This window comes from Petaurus breviceps, unplaced genomic scaffold, assembly GCF_028583685.1.
Source record: "Petaurus breviceps papuanus isolate PSGF00001 unplaced genomic scaffold, PetGlider_PUasm1.0 90849, whole genome shotgun sequence".
Taxonomy (NCBI): domain Eukaryota; kingdom Metazoa; phylum Chordata; class Mammalia; order Diprotodontia; family Petauridae; genus Petaurus; species Petaurus breviceps.
The window spans coordinates 18,105,491-18,126,509 of NW_027187361.1; the positions used below are offsets into that span (position 1 = coordinate 18,105,491).

The 21,019-nt window shown below is 37.1% G+C and overlaps 1 protein-coding gene across 3 annotated transcripts in view; it reads left to right on the top strand.

Annotated features, from left to right (window-relative positions):
* Positions 1 to 21,019, top strand: part of HERC2 (HECT and RLD domain containing E3 ubiquitin protein ligase 2) — a 234,456-nt gene that overhangs the window by 101,397 nt on the left and 112,040 nt on the right. For all 3 annotated transcript variants that reach the window (XM_069072939.1, XM_069072941.1, XM_069072940.1), the window contains 12 exons: positions 5,057 to 5,271; positions 5,808 to 5,940; positions 6,046 to 6,173; positions 6,284 to 6,479; positions 10,236 to 10,372; positions 11,201 to 11,374; positions 11,456 to 11,592; positions 11,698 to 11,849; positions 13,946 to 14,137; positions 15,248 to 15,435; positions 17,235 to 17,427; positions 18,990 to 19,172. In XM_069072939.1, the coding sequence (XP_068929040.1) occupies positions 5,057 to 5,271; positions 5,808 to 5,940; positions 6,046 to 6,173; positions 6,284 to 6,479; positions 10,236 to 10,372; positions 11,201 to 11,374; positions 11,456 to 11,592; positions 11,698 to 11,849; positions 13,946 to 14,137; positions 15,248 to 15,435; positions 17,235 to 17,427; positions 18,990 to 19,172 (2,028 nt within the window). The remainder of the gene's footprint in view (positions 1 to 5,056; positions 5,272 to 5,807; positions 5,941 to 6,045; positions 6,174 to 6,283; positions 6,480 to 10,235; positions 10,373 to 11,200; positions 11,375 to 11,455; positions 11,593 to 11,697; positions 11,850 to 13,945; positions 14,138 to 15,247; positions 15,436 to 17,234; positions 17,428 to 18,989; positions 19,173 to 21,019) is intronic.

The window sequence follows — 21,019 nt, forward strand, 5'->3', positions numbered from 1 at the left end:
AATTAAATATTAATCAGTGCATTAAATGGGCCTTAGAATCAATTTGCCATTAGGTAGCATTATGGAAGAGGAGGTATTGCTAATTAGAAGAAGTAGTGATTAATTACTTTTATATTTAGGAAAATAAAGACTATGCAAATTTAAATTTGAAGTGATATCAGAATGATAAACATTAGAATACAATTAGGAATGAATCAAATATGTTAAACATGATTACATCATTTAATGGTTTGTAAGCGGCCTAACTTACAAAGCTGTCAGGGAGTGCCTGCTTTTGAATGTCCTAAGATTGGCATCCTATCCCTGCTCCAATTTTATGAATTTTGACCAAGAGCTTAAGATAAAAATGTGTATGTGATAGTGATATTTATCTAACTTAAAAGAACCATCACTTCTCCCTGAGTTGTAACTAATTTGCTGCATCAAGTGATGGGAAATATGTTCCTCACTTACTTTAATGATTGTTTTTCATGTATCAGTGTATATTTATGGTCACTATCAGTTTTTGTATTACCAGTAGTTCTGGTTGGTGTGAGTTAAAATTATGTGGGATAGATGATGCTAAAAATAAATTTGCTTTCCACTAAGTAGTTTAAATTTTTCTTCTATGAAGAGGGGATAATTAAGCTCTCCTACTAAAGTACTGTTAATTGATAGTAACTGTAGTATTCCCTTTGCATACTGCAGATGACTGTGAATTTTGTAAAAAGTACTTTATCTGGAGGTCCATAAGACCAGTCATCCTTGAAGGTGCCAAGATGGGCTGTGCAGCACTCACTTGTCTGTTACTTTTTTGCTGTATGCAATTGAGAACTGAATTTCCCTGTCTTCCAATATGTCAGGAATGTTGACATTCTTGTGTCGTGATCTAATTTCATTTCTTGCCATGTTTCTGGGCCCTTATCATAAATACTAATCCCTATACATCTGAGGACTTTCTCCAGCTGTTCATTACACCCATGCTCACACTTCACTTTTTTACTTCTCAGTGTTGACTTATGGTTAACTAGTTAATCTCTATCCTGCCCTTTACTCTAGAATCTCTTACCCTTTGACAAATCCTGACCCTCGATCACTCCACCATGTGCCCCCTGTATTCCTACTCATATGTTGCTAGGTGGAGAAAGTCACTTGTCTGAACTCATTGGTACAGTACAGAATTTTATTTCTAATCTCCACTGGGCACTCAATGAAGCAGGGCAGTCTTTTTACTCGTCCCTAATTGGTTCCCTGTCTCACTTCCCACAGATGCTATCCAAACCTTCTTTCCTTTACTCAGTTCTCCTATACCTCTCTCCCCATATCCTTTCAGCTAATCACCTGGCCTCCCACATTACTGAGAAAATTAAGGCCACTATTTGGACCTCCCTTTTCTTCCCTTCTGTTTTCACCTCGGAATTCTGTGATGGTCATCCCCTACTTTTAATTTTCTCCAGTCTCTAATAATGAGGTAGCTCTTAATCTTTGCCAGGACCTACCTATCTACTGTGACCTTGATCTCATTCCCTTTTGAATTCTCCCCATGTTCATTCTTTCCTTATCTACTGCTTCCTTCCAGTTGCTTTCAAACATATCCATCTCCTCATCTTTCTAGACCTTGCCATCCACGTTAAAGTCATCATCCTGCCTTACTCCTTCCTTCCTCGGCCAAACTCCTAGAAAATGCTATTTATGCTTGTTGCTTCTACTTTTTCTTTTCTTCCCAGCCCTCTGAAGTCTTACTTGTGATCTCAATACTCAGCAGAAGCTGTTCTTTCCAAACTTACTGGTGATTTCCTAATTGTCGCACGTGACCTTTTTTACCGCTCCTCATGCTTCTGAACCTCTGTTCTGTATTCAGTGCTGTTAACGATATTCTCTCCTTCTGGATTTGCTCTTCTCCTTTTCTTATGTGTTTAACCCCTCCGTCTTCTTTGCTGGCTCTTCATCCACGTTACATTCCCTAACTGGCTATACCCTGACACTTTGTCCTGGGCCCTCTTCTCTCTCTGAGCTCTCTTGACAGTGTCTTTAGCATCCATGTCTTTAATTATCTTCTGTATGCAGATCTTTGTATCCAGCCCAAGTGTGTCTCCTGAGCTGCAGCCAGCATCACCAAGTCTTTACTGGACATTTACAATTAGAGGTGTTTTGAATCCAGCATTTCCAAAATTGGGGCCCATTTTCATACAAAGTGGTTTCCTCGTAATGTGCAAATTCCTCGCTCTTACACCCCTGAAGAAACCGATTATAAGAGGCCAGTTTTTCACTGCAGTTCCTTTCCCATGACACTGTCTTTTAGTGACAATCTTGCATTTCCGCTTCTAGAGCAAGATTCCTCCCCACTCACTTCTACCTATTCTCTTCCCTGTCCCAGTCCTTCTTCTCCCCTGTTTTCCCACAGCCTCTCCCTCCTTGCCTACCCTGCCTAATTATGTCAAAACACTAAAAGAATTAATATTGCTGCAGTGTATGGATGCATCCTCCCTCTGCCTTATCTCCTCCTTTCCCCATTCAGGCCACTTCCCACTGTTATACCCTTCCACAGAAGATGCTGATTTACTAGGATGTACATGGAGTATTAATTCAGCTCTTAAATTCTTCCTTTTCCTGATTCCTTAAGTCCACCTTATGTTCTTTTTTGTTTCTTGGAGATTCTTCTTTGTTCTTTCTTTAACTCCACAGTTCAAACTTTTAAAAAATAAGCAATAATCTATAAACAGGAGAGAACTGATTTCATCAGTCTCTTGTTGATAACTGCACATACATATTTACAAGCCAAATAGTCTGCTCACCTCTAGGTTTTATTTTATTTTGTTTTATTCAGGAATACTTCAGATATCTCTCTTATTAAATATCTACCCTTCTGGACTGATAATTAGGTTCAGCTTTGTAGGATTTTATTTTAGATTGAAGCTTTATTTCCTTTGTTTTGTAGAATATTCTACTGGATTCTCTTAGATAACCAGACATGTAGAATAATCTGGGTTGTTTTAATTACCTTCCCTTCATATTTGAAGAATTTTCTTCTAACTAGTTTGAAACAATTTTTTTTCTTATCTAAGAAAACTCACAGCTGGGTTTCCAGTCTCTTCTCACTCAGGCTCAAGGCTCGTTTGCCTGACTCTGAGTATGGGCACTGTTCTACACTCTGCCCATGACTCTGCCCCATCCCTCTCTTCCACTCACTGTCCTTTCCCTTGGTAGTTGACTGTGCAGTCTGCTGCCCTTTGTGGGATCAGAGATGGTTTCAGCTATATCACTCCTTATGGAGTGAACAAGTATGGATCTCAAGAGTCTGACCCCGAAGTCATAAACCTCTTAGCCACCATGCTGCTTAAGGATGGGTAAACCAGCCCAGGTCATAAACAAATCCAAGCTTCCAGCTGATTAGCAATGAGATGAGGACTGTGAATGACCACTGCACTTGCAGCCTGGGCTATCTAGCCTATCTAGGGAGACCTAGTCTCAAATACACACAGATACTATACTATACATGCATAATAATTGCAGTATAAATTTTCTTTAGTTTGGGTGTGAGGAAGGAGGGCACCAGCATCTGGGGGCATCAGGAAAGGCTTCCTGCAAAATGTTGTGGATGAAAAAAAAATAAGTGTTGTGGTTGAGCAAAACTTTGAAAGAAACAAGGGATTCTATACATAATATTGTTGTATTTTCCCTTTCTACACACTATAGGGTGGCCATTCCTCCTTGCTCAGATTCCTCATACATAGCTTTCCATTCCCTGGCTCAGTCATTGCCTTTACGTTAATTGGTTGTCTCCCATGCCTGAAATGTGCTGCCTTCTTGCTTTTTTGTTTAACATCCCTAGATTCTTCTGAAAGTCACTGCAAGCCCCGCCTTCTACAGGAAGCCTTCCTCATTCCTCTGAGCTGTGGTTGGCCCTGGCCCCCCAGGTTCCTCATACCTCTTTTGCACGTAGTGTATGTTGTCTCTGCAGTAGATTGTAAGGTCCTACCGAGCAGGGATGTTCATGTTTTACATTGTGTCTCCAGCTCCTACCTCAATGAAACACAATTGTTTGATTGACAGTGGACAAAAACAGTTGTTTGTTGTCATATTTTCTTTCTTTCTACTTGACTTGCCTGCCTTAGCATGTATCATTTCTTTCATATCAACAGCTTTCCCTATTTTTTTTTTTTTTTAGTTTTCATACTTGTGTACTTTTGAACTCAGTCAAGATTGTCAGTTTTTTCCTGGGAAGTGTTTCCTCAGAATTAATCTCACTATGTTTACTTAATATCCCTGCAAGGTTTTTTTGGGATCTAGACCTCTGTTTTATTTCATTGGTACTGGTATGGAAACTCCTTCCACCCATTAAGATTGGTAACCTGTTCCTTACAGTTCCAGTGCTTGGGTGACTTACCTGTGTCCCCACAGTTGGTATGTAACGGAGGTAGATCTCCCAGCTCTCGTCTTCCCAGGCTGGGCTGACCCAAATCAGGGCTGAGCTACTTACTTTATTTGTTTTACCAAATGTTAAAAACTAATTTGTATTTTCCTTTATGCTTATTCTTAACATCTCTTTGCGTATCAACCACCACTTGCCAAATCTCCTTAAAAACAGGGGTAATATATTAGTTTCAGTTGTTTGGGGGCCAGAAACAACGCTCGTCACATGCTCAGAAATTCATCGAACATTTTTGATTGGGGAAATCTTCCAAATGCAGCTGTTAGAGCATGCTCAGTGTATAGTTTTCAAGGGTTATACGTAATACCTCCCCACATTCCTGCTGTATTCTACAAAATACAAAACGCTTTACGAAAAGGTTTACAAAGCACTTTGCTCACAACAAGGACTTAAGACTAGTAGGGAAAGGACAATTCTCTTCATTTTACATATGAATAAATTGCAATCTGAATCGGCAGAGCAGTTTGCCTTTATTTGCTAATAAAAACTGGAATTTGAGGTCAAGTCTTCTGACGTCAAGTCCAGCCCTTTTCAGACTACACCTCAGTGATCAACACCCTTGTTGCCGGTCCCCAAGGTAAACAATGTTATTGCTTACTAATGTGTCTACGTTTTCTTCTTAAAATTTGCTTTTGTATTCCACAGAGTGGCTTAAGTCGTCTATATTCTCCGGAGGTTTGCAGACCAGTCAGATACATTATAGTTACAATGAAGAGAAAGATGAAGACCATTGCAGTTCTCCTGGAAATACCACTCCAAACAAATCCAAACTCTATTCCCATAGATTGACTTTGAGCGATCATTCCCAGCCATTTTTGCAAGCCATTGCAGACAATAACATTCAGGACCATACTGTGAAGGTAATGTTATTGTCATGTTTACTGTTTTAGTTAATTGAGAAAAGTGTTTAAAGATGCCCACATCAGTCATTTAATAATATTTAGTTTTACTTTGTAATGCTACAGGCCCCCCCCCCCCTTTTTTTTTTTTGCTTTTTGGAGTGGGGAACGTAGGGCAATTGGGGTTAAGTGACTTCCCCAATGCTACACGGCTAGTTTTGTGTTGTGTCTGAGGCTGGATTTGAACTCAGGTCCTCCTGACTCCAGAGCTGGTACTGTATTTACTGTGCCACCTAGCCACCCCAACAGGCCCTTTTCTATCATTGATTTCTATATACCCTTTTTTGGGTTTAATTTAGGTAATTTATTCTGCATTTTAATTAAATGAGAGGGAAGAATTTTTTGGTAATGACTTCGGTTTTATATTCATGTAAAATTTCAAAGTATTTCAGATGTCTTGCACCAGTGTAGGTATGAGAGCATATAAAGTATTTAAGATTATACAACTTCATAGTGATGCCTATTAAGAATTTAGGTTTCATTGTTTCTGTTTTCAGGATTTTTTATGTCAGATAGAAAGGTACTGCAAGCAATGCCATTTGACCACACCAATAACATTTCCTCCTGAGCATCCTGTGGAAGAAGTGGGGCGTCTGCTGTTGTGTTGTCTTCTAAAGCACGAAGACTTAGGTATTAACATTTTGGTTTTAAATGTACTACAAGTATTTTTTTTTGCTAACCTTACTTTTATACTAACAGCACATGTTATCTTTTTTTTTTAAATGATTTGTGTAGGTCATGTGGCTTTATCTTTAGTTCATCCAGTCACACTTGGTGTTGACCAAGTTAAACACAGAACGTTGCCTAAGTCTGTAGTGGATGTTTGTAGAGTTGTCTACCAAGCAAAATGCTCACTGATTAAGGTAAACCTATGTGCCATTTACTGTCAATAATTCTGTTTCTTCTGCTTTTATGTAAAAAATCACTTTCTCTTCTCCCTTTCCCTCTCAACCTCCATGTATCTAACTTGCAGACACATCAGGAACAAGGGCGTTCTTATAAGGAAGTATGCGCTCCTGTCATCGAACGTTTGCGATTCCTTTTTAATGAACTGCGTCCAGCAGTCTGCAATGACCTCTCCATAATGTCCAAACTTAAACTTTTAAGCTCTTTGCCTCGATGGAAAAGGATAGCTCAGAAGATAATACGAGAGAGAAGGAAAAAAAGAGGTAAGAAGAGGAGAAAGTGGGAAAATATTGTGAACATTTTTTTCTTGATTCTAAGTATTGTTTTTTTTTTTTTTTGGTGGGGGTGAGGCAGGATCTTTCCTTGGTTATAATTTTCAAGTAATGAGTGCTCATTAATTGCAATGTAAGTTGGCATAAAGCCTTGTACCCCTCACATTCTTACATATGCTTGTGATTGAAGTAGAAATCCTGCTTCTTTATCTGTTACTTAATAATGTAAACAACTTTTAAATTTCTATTCTTGAGCTTCATAGAAATGAATATTATTTTAGATTATTACTTTCTAGAAAGTAAATTCAAAATGATATAATTTATCACAATCTTGAGATTTTTTATTTTTAAATTTAATGCATTTGGTTATGAATATTTTTTTAAAATTATATATGTACTAGTAATTGACATCCAGTTGAACTTAGTATAATTGAATTGAACCTTTTGGGATTTTTTTTTACACCTGATAGATTCTAATCTGCATTCTAAAAAAAAGTATATTAGTGATATCTTTTATTAATAGTTGCATATTCCTCTTGAAAGGTGTTTTTCCCCCTGAAGTCTTCAATTCTTGTATCTCTTAAGAACCTCTGCTGTTTTGTACTAAAGTTATGTATCTTCGTGAGAGTTCCCTATATTCCTTTCTAATATTCTAGCCCATCCAATACTCACTCTACTTGCATCTTCTGTTGCGTTCTTTGAGACTCCCACACTGTTCATAATAAATTCTTCTGTATCTTTTCAGTTCAACAAACATCAAATTTCTACTCTATGTATGGCACTGAAGATAGGAGTAAGAAATATGACACTGTCCCAGTTCTCAAGGCAATTTGCCATCAGAGGACAAAGGTTCAAGTCTTGTTTTGGCTAATTATTCCTTTGGTAACATTAGGCAAGTCACTTCAGCTTTCTGTGCCTTGATTTTCGTCCAGCAGATGAGAAGATTGGATTAGATGACCACAGAAGTCTCTTCTACTTCTAGAATTAGGATCCTGTGAGATCCTACAGTCTAATAGGGCATATGACTTGTATGTGAATAAATATAATACAAGGGGAAGGCTAGATGGCTCAGAGAATAGAGCACCGGCTCTGGAGTCAGGAGGACCTGAGTTCAAATCCAGCCTTAATCCACTCAACACCAAAAAACTAGCTGTGTGACCTTGGGCAAGTCACTTAACCCCAATTGCCATACCTTCCCCCCCTCCAAAAAAAAAAAGCAAAAAAATATAATGCAAGGTGTAGATTATAATAGACATAAAGGAGGGAACACTTCCAGCTGCAGAGAGAGAGAGATGCCTCATAGAAGAATGTGCCTCGTTGTGTCTTGTAGGATTTAATGGAGATGAGGAATGTTAGACAGGGAGGGAGGACTTGCCTGAGGTACGTGTATAAAATGATTACAGTGAGATATTAGAGAATAGCTAGTAGTCCCATTTTTTGGGAACATAGTGTCCAAAGTGGAGAGTAATATGAAGAAAGTTGAGTAAGATATGCTGGAACCAGAATGAAGAAGATGTTTAATACTGTATTAAGGAATTTTTTATTTTTGGTAGTAGAGGGTAACTGAATTTCTTATTTTTGATCAGGAAGTAAAATAGATATGTCATTAACAAATGAAGATGGACTGGAAAGGAGGGAGACTTTTTATATGTAGATAGCATGTGTATGTATATGTGTGTATGCACATATGTAGAAATGGGTGTAAACACGCATATTGCCTTTCTTGATAAAATATAATTAGTTCCTTAGGTACAGAGATGCTTTACTTTCGTCTTTGTACCCCAGTACCTCATTCAGTGCCTTGTGTGTAGCTGTTGCTTAATATGCCTTTAGTCAATCAGTTATGACTGCTGTAAGTGATACTGTTTATGTGGAATGAGTCAGGTTTCAGGTGCTTGTGGGACTGCAAGGTGGATATGTTTAGCACCCCTCCTATTCCTTTGAATTTACTGAAAAAATGGCTTTCTCTGTCTCTTGATTTCACTCTGTCTTTTGCCTGTTGGATGTAGGCTGCTCCTTCTGTTCTTTACTGATGCACAGAACATGGAAGAAGAGAGTTCATTCTTCTGCCTTCCTCAGTGACTAAGGTTTTCATAATTTTCCTATGGCATTCCTGGGCAACCCCACTAGAGACTTATGTTTTCTGATGAATTGTCAAAAAGCCTCTTATCAGAATTGTTGTCAGTCTTTGTATTTTGGACACTTGTTATCTTACTGTTGCCTTGTATATATTACCTTCATTATTCTGAATTCTGAAATTCTAATCTTGAATCACAATCTCCTGTACTTCTGTTTTCTCAATCTCTCACTCATTCTGAATTTTACTTCTCTCTCACAGTTATCTTCCAGCCTTTCTGCCCTTCATGTTTCCAGTTTGTTTTCTCCCACTCGTTTTCCTGCATCCTGTCTTAGCTACTTACATCCTATGAATAGATACGAGAGGACTCCACTGACCACTTGCACTATTGATTGCCAGACATCCTGGCATAGCGGATGGAGCTTTGAAGATCTGGGTCTTTAGCCAACCTGACTCTTGTTGGATTAGCGACCCTGGGCAGTTCATTTGATCTCTCTCAGCTTCTGTTTCACTTTCTGCAAAATGGGGGTAATAATAGCACTTAATTCATAGAGTTGTGAGGCTCAGATGAGATACTCTATGTAAATAACATAACATGTGTTAACCTTAAAGCATGGTGGGACTGTTTTGCTGCTGCTATTAGTGTCACTCTACTGCTAATTCTTGACCTTGGTCTGTTAGTCCTGACCTGCTGAATATTGATGAAGAAAGTAACAATTACACTGATTTCACTCATTATTAAGTTTTGTTGCTTTTAACCCCAGATGAAGGGCCCTGACTCCTGTGTGACAGTTGTTATTTAGATCTTATTTGATCATCTTTCAGATTTTCCCCAACTACTCTTTCAAGACTTGCATTCGTAACAAATCTTCTTTATCTTCTGTTGAGAGGATTGATGCTATTTTAGATGTGCTCCTTCACCTCCTGCATCTCATCGTTTTTATTTGAGTCACTGGTTTCCCGACTCTTTGCCCCGAGGCTCAGTCGTTCATTTCTGTCTCTGAGCCCGTCACTTACTGCCTCTTCTGAGGTCACAGTCCATGAATGATCCTGACTCTCAGTTTTTCTTTTCCACTGTCTTCTTCCCATCCGCTTATAACAGGTTCAGATCCCCAGACACTAAAGTAAACCACCTCAACTCAGACTTCCAGCCAGTGTCCGCACTTCTCACAAACGGTTTTTCCTTCTTTTCTTTGGAACTTGGCTGGCCCCTCAGGGTCCTCTCGAGCTGCCCCTGCCTCCTTCTTCCTCCTATCATGTGTGCACGTTGGTGGCAGGGACTGTTTGGCTTTGTCTTTGTATTCCCAGAGCCTGGTATAATGCTCGGCACGTTGTAGGATATTAACTAATGTTTGTCGATTGATGCCACTTAAGGCTGTCTTAAATATTCATCACAATTCATTGGATCCACATAAATTCGTAGGCTTACTTTTCTGACAACCAGCCTGATTGATTAAAACTCCAGAGCTATATTTCAAGGAGGGCTTCTGAAATAACTTTCCACTTTGTTATTCAAGTCTTTTGATTGTGTCAGTTAATTTTAAAAAAATTTTAATGTCTTAGACCAAGATTCAAGTTTAAATATTTCCAGACTGAAACAGGGCTAATTAAATTATCAATTATAATTAAATACATTATTAAGTGATAATGTGGTGATTTTTTTAACATAGTACCCAAAAAGTCAGAACCTACTGATGTGGAAGAATCTAAGATTGGAAATGAAGAGGGCGATTTAGAAGAAGCATGCATTCTACCACATAGTCCTGTATCTGTAGATAAAAGACCTGTTCCAATTAAATCACCTAAGGTATGTTAACGTAAGGATGTTATTCAACTTGGCAGTTTACTGAATAGAAAAGTAGTAACTTTAGGAAAGGAAAGTGCCATTTGGTATTCTTAGATTGTCTTTGAAATGAGTATGGCGTAATGCTTTGTATATTGTAGGCAGTTAATAAAAATTGATACCATTTGTTGAGTGAAATTTAGTCCTGTACTGATAAATATGGGATAGTAGCAACCGTATCTAATGATAATAATAATAATTACCATTGTTATTTTGTTCTCTTTTCTGATGCTCAGTTTCTACCATTTCATTGCATAATATACAATAAGTAGTAATTCTGAGAAATTATTCTGATTATTAATGTATATTTGTATATTACTAGTCATCATCTTCACTGAAATATTTTATAAATTGCAAAGCACTTTGGCTTTATTGCCTCATTTGATTTTTAAAAGAAGGTAGATTTTTACTGGTATAGTCCCATTTTGTAGAACTTAAAAGAAACCCCAGCAACTTTAAACTGAATGTTGGAATAGAAACAAGTATATGTAATAAAAGAAATGTTTTTTTAATTTCAGAAAAAAATCTTTTAATATTTTGCAAATATTTTATGAAAAATATATTTGCTTAGTGTATGTGGAAATTCTTAATATGGAAAATTGTCATAATAAAAGTATATTTACATGAGTATATAAATTTTGATTATATAAAATTATAAGTTTTGATTAAAATTTGAATTAATGTTTTCTTTTGAAGTAAACTTCATGAGACAATATAGTAGTTTAAAAATTTTAGAACAAAAGTCAGTAATGACATTTAAAACCAATAGAAGTAACTGTTTGTATTTTTAAGGATAAATGGCAGCCACTTCTGAGTACAGTTACGGGTGTTCATAAATACAAATGGCTAAAACAGAATGTTCAAGGCCTTTATCCTCAGTCTGTACTGCTTAGCACAATTGTTGAATTTGCACTTAAGGAAGAGCCAGTCGATGTGGAAAAGATGAGAAAGTGCTTGCTCAAACAGGTAAAGCTTGTTGAGAACATCTTGTAGCTATGTGTTTGATAATTTACAGAATCTGAAAGCTGAATATTTATATTTTTGCAGTTGGAGAGAGCAGAAGTTCGTTTGGAAGGGATAGACACAATTTTAAAATTGGCAACCAAAAATTTTTTGCTTCCATCTGTGCAATATGCTATGTTCTGTGGATGGCAAAGACTTATCCCAGAAGGAACCAACATAGGGTAAAATTCAGCATTGTTGTATTTATTTCTTAAGAAAATTGTCATCTAAAGAAAAATCTATTTGTATTAGGATTTAAATTGACATAAAATAATTATTCTTTAAAGGGAACCACTTACAGATTGCTTAAAGGATGTTGATCTGATTCCACCGTTTAATCGAATGCTACTGGAAGTAACTTTTGGAAAGTTGTATGCTTGGGCCATTCAGAATATTCGAAATGTTTTGTTGGATGCAAATGCCAGATTTAAAGAGCTAGGTGAGCTTTGATTTACTTTGCCAAGATAAGTGTGCTTTTCAAAATAATTATTTTTACACTGGTATACAAGTACATAATTAAGAAGATAGCATTATATATTCTTGCTATTTGTCTAATTGTTATTAAGTCTACAAAAATAATATTTTTGTTTTGTTGATTTTGATACTTTTTTTTTTTGCAAATTTAAAAAATTTTGATACTTTTGTAAATTGCTTTTGTTACCCTATTTTGTGCTTTGTTTACTTGTTTTTTATTACCCTGTCTTAAAAGCTTTTAAGCTCCAGGATTGTAAACTTAAAAAAAAAAAAGTCAGCTTCACACTTAAAGTATTTAATTATAAAATTTAAAAAATGTTACTTCTATCATTCTATTTCTGTTATATAAGTGTTTTAAAGACAGAAAATAGTATTTTACTTATCATTTGTGTCTAAGGTGCCTAATCCAGTACTTTTCACTTATTAAGGAAAATGTTGAATGGAATTGCAGAGTAGTGATAGTGATTGGAGGCATTGATTAAAGAAACTTCTCTTATGTATATGAAAAATGACTATTTGGTGAATGTCTGCTACCTTTTGGTACAAATATGGGCTTTAAAATGACATAGCTTTGTAATGAAAAAAGAGAAAGATTAGGTCACATTTTGTTGTCTGTGTTAAGATTATATTTCTCCTTTCCTTGTGCTGGTAAAATGGGGAAAAGTGAACACACAGAAAACATTTTTTATGTGAAAACAGATTAATTAGAGAGAAATAGTGTGGTATAGAGTGGAAAGAACACTAGATTTGGAGTCAGAGAGTCTAGATATGTCACTTACTACTTCTGCGGCCTTATGTAAGTTATTTAACCTCACTTGTTTCCCCATCCCTTTCAGCTCCAGAAAAGGTATTATTCTGTTTTTCTCTGATTTATTTGTCTTTTAGTTTTGTAACTATAGGTTAACAAAATTAAGCCTGCTTTTTAACTAAGCCATTTGGTAGGTGGTCTTATGTAGAATCTTGGCATTGGGACTTGTAATGCTTTAGGTTAGAATGGGATTTTATAGTTCAGGTTGGGGGAGAGTTAATAGTTAATAAAAATGTTTAAAGGTCATTTCTGTGATGGTGTAGGGCGAACTTATTTTAAAAGTACTTTTATTATATTTTAGTATAATGCATTATCTTTGTAATACTATGCATATTATGTATTTAAAAAATTCGCAAGGATTTCATAGATTGCCAAAGGAGTCTTGTGACACAAAAAAAAGTTAACTCCTGGTTGAGGGGAAAGTATGGAGATAATTCAACTTTACCATGTAATCATATAATTGTAGATTGCTTCAATAAAGGGAGAACATTTCTTGTATTCCCAGTGAAGCCTTTAAAGAGTATTTTTACAGTCATTATCTGTGATGGTAGTGGTAGCTTTTTGAAGATTCTTTCTTTCCTTTTTTCACTTCCTCCCTGTTTGGTGTGGCAATGGAATAAAAAGAGAAATTATGGCATTTAGTACAAATTGTGCATAAAACCTGTAGTCAAAAGCTGGCACCAAGTTTTCTAATTTGACATAATTTAGATTTATGTATTTTGGGGTAATGATAACTGTTTACCAAGTGTTGTGGGAGGAAGTGAGCCAGGACTTTGGTTTCCATATCTGTAACATCATGTAATTGGAATATATGATTTACGTCTCTTGAAATTCTAAAACATTCTTAGGTGTTTGTATATAGTTAATTTAATACTTTTAGAGTTAGCATGTCTGTACAATCCTAGGTCTCATATTCTAAACACTTAATGCACCTAGCATAGTACAGTAATATTTATAAGCCAATTTTAGGGATAACTTTGTGGAAAAAAGCAACTTGGTTGGAATGTAAAAGGGATATTAAAAAATAGGAGGAATGACGACAAGTATGTAAGAGGAAAAATCAAACAAAGTACTTAGAAAGAAATAAGGGATGTGGAGCCTTTTGGTGGCTGTACTTACCATGTTATATAGGGCAATAAAATGGTATTTAAGCATTAGGGAGGAATTGAGTTTTTTCCTTTTTAAAATGTATATTATTATTATTTCTATTTCAATGTTTTACCTAACTCAAGCATGTCCTGATTCCTAACCAGGTATCCAGCCTGTTCCTCTGCAAACCATCACTAACGAGAACCCAGCAGGGCCAAGCCTTGGAACCATCCCACAAGCTCGCTCTCTCCTGGTGATGCTCAATATGCTCACCCGTCAGTATGGCGCCAACAACTTGAATCTTCTTCTGAACTCGGGCATGCTAGCCTTGACGCAGACAACACTGCGATTAATAGGTACACAGTCCTCTGCGGTTTTTTGTGATGGTTTGTGAAATACAAAGTTTTGACTTTGGCAATATTTTTATGTTGTAGATTTTTGCATTTCATGGACAAACTAATTTGCCATGGTTTCTTTAGAGATTAATGATTTTATATCTTGTTCAAAATCCAAATCTCTGCAATACAGAGGGATAAATGTGCCCGATATATACACTTTTGTTTTGTGATAACACTTTTGTTTGGTTACTACTTTCAGTTTCTTCATATTCCCCATTAAAATTAAAATGTATAAAAATACTGTCTTATACATTTAAAAGAAATTATGATCACTGACTTTCATAGACGTTATACGAAGGAAGGGTTACTATTTTAAGTCACCAGAGAGAGGAGAGGTTCTTATTTCACATCACTTGAAATTTAACTTTGGCTTTAAGGAAGAACAAACTGATATAAATATGATTATTAAAGGAGCCTGTTGAATCTCCTTCTTTGGAGAGAGATAATAATAAGAGTGGTTTGTCTAGGAGATTAGGATGCGCTGCTCTAAGTAGGAGGCCCTAGGAAGTCAGAAACAAGGCCTCATTTTAGCTTTATCACATCGCAGGTTTTCAGGTAAAATTTATATAGGTGACTAGTACATTCTTGAGTAAGAAGACTGTAACCTTCAATAACCTGTGTTTGTAATTTGTTAAGTCATTTACACTTCATACTTCTGGCGATTGACCCTTCCCTCTAGTACATAATATTTTTCATTTGTGCTCCATAGCTTGTTACATAATTGTTTCCTCCCTTGTGCCCTCCCTCCAGTTTTTGTGCATTCAGAGATTCACCTTGGTGTTGTGAGACAGAACTTAGAAGAAGCTTGTTTGCTCTTGAAGTTAGTATTGTTTACTGTGGTTTCAGAAAGAACGGCATAATGGTGAAACTAAGAGTCTGCACATTTTTTTTTTTTGCTTTTTAAAGTAGACTGGAAGTAAATTGAAATATATTTAAATTTTTTTCATGGCAGTAATTTTTACAGTGGAAATAGGTTTAATAGATATATGAAGTTATCTGCTTTTACATCGTTTTTAGCACATGGTTGTTTGATATTGTTTAAACAACTGATTATGATTTTTCGATCAGGTCCTAGTTCTGACAATGTCGAAGAAGACATGAATGCCTCTGCCCGAGGAGCTTCAGCTACTGTTTTGGAAGAATCGAGAAAAGAAACCACACCAGTGCAGCTTCCTGTTTCAGGACCAGAACTGGCAGCAATGATGAAGATTGGTACCAGGGTTATGAGGGGAGTAGACTGGAAATGGGGAGATCAGGTACTCAATGTCACTGAAGTATCTTAATACCTGCCTACTTAAGCACTAGCAAACCATTTTAAGTAGTAATGAGGAAAAAAAGATCTCCTTTTTCTGTTTAATTTGTGGTATAAACAGCCTAGAATGAAACTCTTCTAGCTCTGTGTGAGGTTGATAGATGAGCTGAGAACTTAAAAGCATTTGTTTGTCGCTAAGGGGTGAGGAATGGACAAATAAATAATATCCATCACACACTGAGATGGAGCTTGAAGCAGTCTGGCCTAACTGTAGAATTCTGGAAGATAGCGGCAGCAGCCTCCCCCTCTTCTCCCTAATCAACCCGCCCTCACTCTGGCCTCTCCCCTCATCCCCACATTTGAAAAGATCAAAAAACTCTCTTCACAACAATCCTATGAATTTGACAGCACAACATCTCTGTTTCACAGGTAAGGGAACTGAGACTCTAAGAAGTCCATGGTCACACAGTAATAATAAAGTGCAGGAGGCGGAATTTGAACCAGGTCCCCAGACTCTAAAGCTACCATCCTTTCTGTTTTGCTGTGCTGCCTCTTAAGTTACAGTTAAAAGTCAGGGTACCTCTTTCTGTGCAAGGGCATTAGTGCCACAAACTACGGGGCATTTTTCATATATTAACATTTTAAAAAGGATTCTTGGGTCTATCTCAGATCTGCAGACAGGGACATCAGGAGGTAATAATATTTATGCTTCAAAAAGATAACTGTGGGTGAGCAGCTGCCCTCTGATAAGAAACCAGTGCCATATAAATTGCTTCATTCCCCAAAGAAAATGGAGGGCAGTTCTTAAGACAGCAGACGGAGCCTTGATTTCAGAAGTGAATTCTCTGCAGAGGGGAAAGAGTGTGAGAGAGATGGTAAAGGCTGTTCTGAAGCAGGGATTAGTTACTAGAAGGGCAGGAACAAGAGGTTCCTGTTGATAGGAAGTTTTGGTTGAAGAGAAGCTTCAGGAGACTAGTGGCTCCCTTAGGATAGTTATCCTTGTGTGACTTTTAAGTTTGTCTCTTAGGGTTTTGGGATTCCCAGTCTTTTCATGGACAAACTATTTGGATTGTAGGTAGTCTGTAGTTATGTAGGTGTTGAAAACTCAGAATGTGACCTACGTTTAGATTTATGGGAAATGGGTTTTCTTATATTAGCTCTATACATTGGACGTGGTGCCAGAATGGGCTTAGCTTTACATCCCACCTTGGGGAAGTCATTTATCCTTCTGGACTGAGTTTCCTAATGTGTAAAAGGAGTAGGTTAGACTAGACTGCCTCTAAAACCTCTTCCAGATCTAACTCTTTGAACATTTGAATTTAGAGATCATTTTGAAGGTTTTTAAAGAATGTGAAGATATTATTAGTCTTGGAAATAAATATTCTTTTAGTGGCATACATACACACAAATTAAGTTAAATTTTTGTTTTTAAAATATTTTATTATTTAAAGATGTATAAACATATATTCAAAAGTTCTTACATTTAAAAAATATATTCTAACATTCATGCTAACCTCTTTGTTATTCCTATGTATCCTATCTTTAGATACATGTTTAGTATACATATTAAAGCTTAGTATATAGTATATAGTAGTACTGTGTATAATTTGAAAATTGAGGCTTTTTTTGGCCTCTTCGTTGTCTCATTTTTTTCTTGTCTCATTGCAGGAGGTTAAATTTCTGTGCTTTTAATGACGTTGATGCTAGATAAGAAGAATGGAGAAAAGTATATATGCTCTCTATGTAGAGCTGCTGGGACCCACGCTGAAAGCATAATGCTTGGTTTTCTTCTGTCCTCCTTAGGACGGCCCGCCCCCAGGCTTAGGCCGTGTGATTGGTGAGCTGGGAGAGGATGGATGGATAAGAGTCCAGTGGGATACAGGCAGTACCAATTCATACCGAATGGGGAAGGAAGGAAAGTATGACCTCAAGCTGGCCGAACCTCCACCCGCAGCTCAGCCTGCAACAGAGGACTCGGACACGGAGGATGACTCTGGTCAGTAAGAAGCAAGAGTTGAGAGAGAAGCTACATAAAGCACGTTTTTTACCTGCCTTCCCTAAGCTCCGTTTCTCTCCTCTCAGTGGCACTGGCTGTTTCCTTAGTATCATTGCTCTCTTAACATATTGCTGTAGGTATGTTTTGTCTCCTCAGCCATACCGTTAGGTCTGCCAACATAGAGACCCCATGTATGCAGTGTTTGATAAACAATAATTGTTCATTAAATACTAACTTACTGAATTTGAAATCAGAAGCATATGATTTTATTTTTTTGCCTTTTTGGGGGAGGCACTTGGGGTTAAGTGACTTGCCCAAGGTCACACGGCTAGTTTTTGTGTTAAGCCTCTGAGGCCAGATTTGAACTCAGGTCCTCCTGACTCCAGGGCCAGTGCTCTATTCACTGCGCCATCTAGCCACCCATAGCAAATGATTTTAAATAATGTATAGTTCCTCAAGATTAACTCTACCAAAGTAACTTATTGTTTTTATTAGGATGGCCTTTATATTTTTCCTTACTTTGCTTTTGAATATTACATAATGTAGGACAGGCAGAAATTTGTAAGCTTGAATTTCACTTTACCTTTAATGAGTTTAGGTGGGAATAAGAAACTATATATTTAAAAACGAAAAATGACTAACATGCATCCATTTCTTCAGTAGACATTTAATACCTATTATTAAACTTTAGGATAGGGGTTCTTAAGCTGAGGTCTGTAAATAGTTTTCATATTTTGATAACTGTATTTCAATATAATTTGTTTCCTTTGTAATCTTCTGTATTTTATGATATGCATTTAAAAATCTTATTCACAAAAGGAGTCTTACAGGCTTCACCAGAGTGCCAGCTGACGCAGAAAAGGTTAAGAACCTCTGCTTTGGAATTATTTATGTTTGACAGCTGAGAATTTTTTTTTTAATCGTGTATGCAATATTGGTACCACTCACTGCCCAGGCCCTTCCCTTTCTACCATTTTCTTAGATTCTTAGGGAGGGAAGCACAGTTGGCAGGGACCTACTTTTTGCTGCCTGCCCTTTAGTCATTTTATTACTGGAAGAATCCCCTATTTGCCAACCAGATTTGGAAAAATGAAGAATAATTTCTTCTCATGATTACACCATAGGTCAGGCCTGCACAACAGTCGGCCTGCCAAAGGATTTTGGACAGCTGGTGAAGAATGTGCAGGCCTGCTGTAGCTACATACTACACATCAGAATGAGATCATTGGTCACATACATTGAAACATTCCCTTTCCCAACCGGGTGATAGTTAAAAGTCACTTACCGGATTTCGTGTGACAGCCCCGTTTCTGTATTTGTCTTTTCTGTGCCTTGCCCCTTTCATGCTCTCCCTACGCCCTGTCCCCTATGGAGCTCTTCCTTCCTGTCCTCAAAGATTCATTTCAGTTGAAGTAAATTTTTTGTATATTTTGTTGGGAACTACTTTTTTTAAATGTACATCCCAAGGCACTTACCTTTAGGATAATTAGTCAGTGAGTTGCGGCTGCTTACATATTTTCACTAGTGTTTCTTCTTTGTCTTTATTTTGGTTTCCATTTCAGAAGGCGAGCAAATAGAAAGAAACCTCCACCCTACTTCTATGATGCTTACAAGTACTGTTAACCTGCTACAAACTCTGTGTCTCTCTGCTGGAATTCATGCAGAAATCATGCAAAGTGAAGCCACAAGAACTTTGTGTGGCCTGCTTCGAATGTTAGTGGAAAGTGGAACAATAGATAAAACATGTACGTCATAGGTCTTGTGAATGGTAAAATAAACGTATTCTTGGGGGATACTGGTTTCCTTAATATACCTTTGTGTCCTGTATTTTCATTTGTAATATTGTGTTTCATCTTTTTACTATTTTAGGAGAAACTGGTACTTTAAACCTCCGATATTCTGTATAGGCAGCTATAAAAAATATATGCTAATTTTAGCAGAGAATATATTAATTAATTAATATACTTAGAAAGTACCTGTGGTGAGAAGACCTAAAATCATTATTGTCCTTTTCATATCATTCTACATTGTCATTGACTATATTGACTATAATTTATAGTCAGTAAACATTTATTCAGTGGCCTATGTGCTAAACACCAAACATACAAAAAAAAGGCAAAAGATAGTCACTCTTCTCAAGTTGTTTACAGTCTAAAGGGGGAAGACGTACAAAAGGAAGCTGAGATGCAGGGAGGTAGGACGGGGGACCAGGAGGGAAAAGAGGGACTGTACCTGACTGAGGACATAATGGAGAAGTCCTAAGGCATGTATCCTCTTGGGAAAAGAAGATAAGGGTGGACGTGGGCACTCTCTTTAAAGGGAGGATCTGGGAGGAGTTTGCCACCCTCTAGTCAGTAACTGGCAGTGGGTTCTGGCCACAGTACTAGGCACCGTACTGTTTTGGATTGACAAGATGTGTGTTCTGGTGTGGGGCTAGGCTGCCAGGAATGTGGTCTTGGAAGGAGAGTTCTTTATAATCTTGGGATAGAAGAAAACATAGAAATGATAGTACAAAAGATAGGAAAAATGTTGGGGGAAGGCACGTTAATTGGGATTTTACCCTGTATATCCCAGTGAATAAAAAGATTCAGGAGGTTCTGTCTCAGAGAAGAGAATGAAATATTTTGGTAAAGATAGGGCAGTTTCAGAAAATGGATGTTATTACTACAGAAATGACTGAATGCTACACTTTAAAATGTTGCTCCGGAAATGGAAACTATTCTTGAAGATATTGTAGGAAAAGAGAGTTGTAAAAGGTCAGATTTTTTTTTGTTTGTTTGTTTGCCTTTTTGGAGGGCAATTGGGATTAAGCAACTTGCCCAAGGTCACATGGCTAGTTTTTGTGTGTGTATTAAGTGTCTGAGGCCAGACTTGAACCCAGGTTTTCCTGACTCCAGGGCCGGTGCTCTATTCACTGCACCACCTAGCTGTCCCTAAAAGGTCAGTTTTAAAGAGGGGAGGGTAGATGAGAAGTAAGAAAGAGTAATTGGGTACATTTAGTTAATCTGATGGACCTTGAAACCCAAGATGTGGTGTTTGGTTCCAGTGCAGAAATTACCAGTGAGATATTAGAGGGTTTTGAAAAAAAAAAACAAACCAACTGATGATCAGTGTGTAATGATTGATATGCATTTGGTAGAAGAAATGAGTGAACTTGGTAAAGAAGTTGTAATAGTCCAGATGATTAAAGTTTGAGCTTGAGTGATAGGGCAGATGTATGGTGGAAGATATGGGAAGTTTAAGCAACTTAGTAAACAACAGAGAGAGATTATTGAAGATCATTGTCTTAATCACTGGGGAGAAGAAGAATGAAATGGTAGTGATTTTGACAGAGTTGGAGAAAATGGACAGAAAGAGAATTTTACTCCATTGAGTTGTTCTTTTTCTGATCTATATGATTTGATTTAGAATAATAATTTAGTATCTAATACCTTGTTCTTTATTTGCTTTGGAATGGCATTACTTGGGTGTGGAAAGAAGTTTGAACATGGGTCGTCATAAGTTAAGCTAAGTTCAGCTGGAGTTCTTATGCCGATGTAATTTTGGTTATGCCTTTTAACTTTTTTAGGCTCCTCCTTCTTCCCCTCTAAAA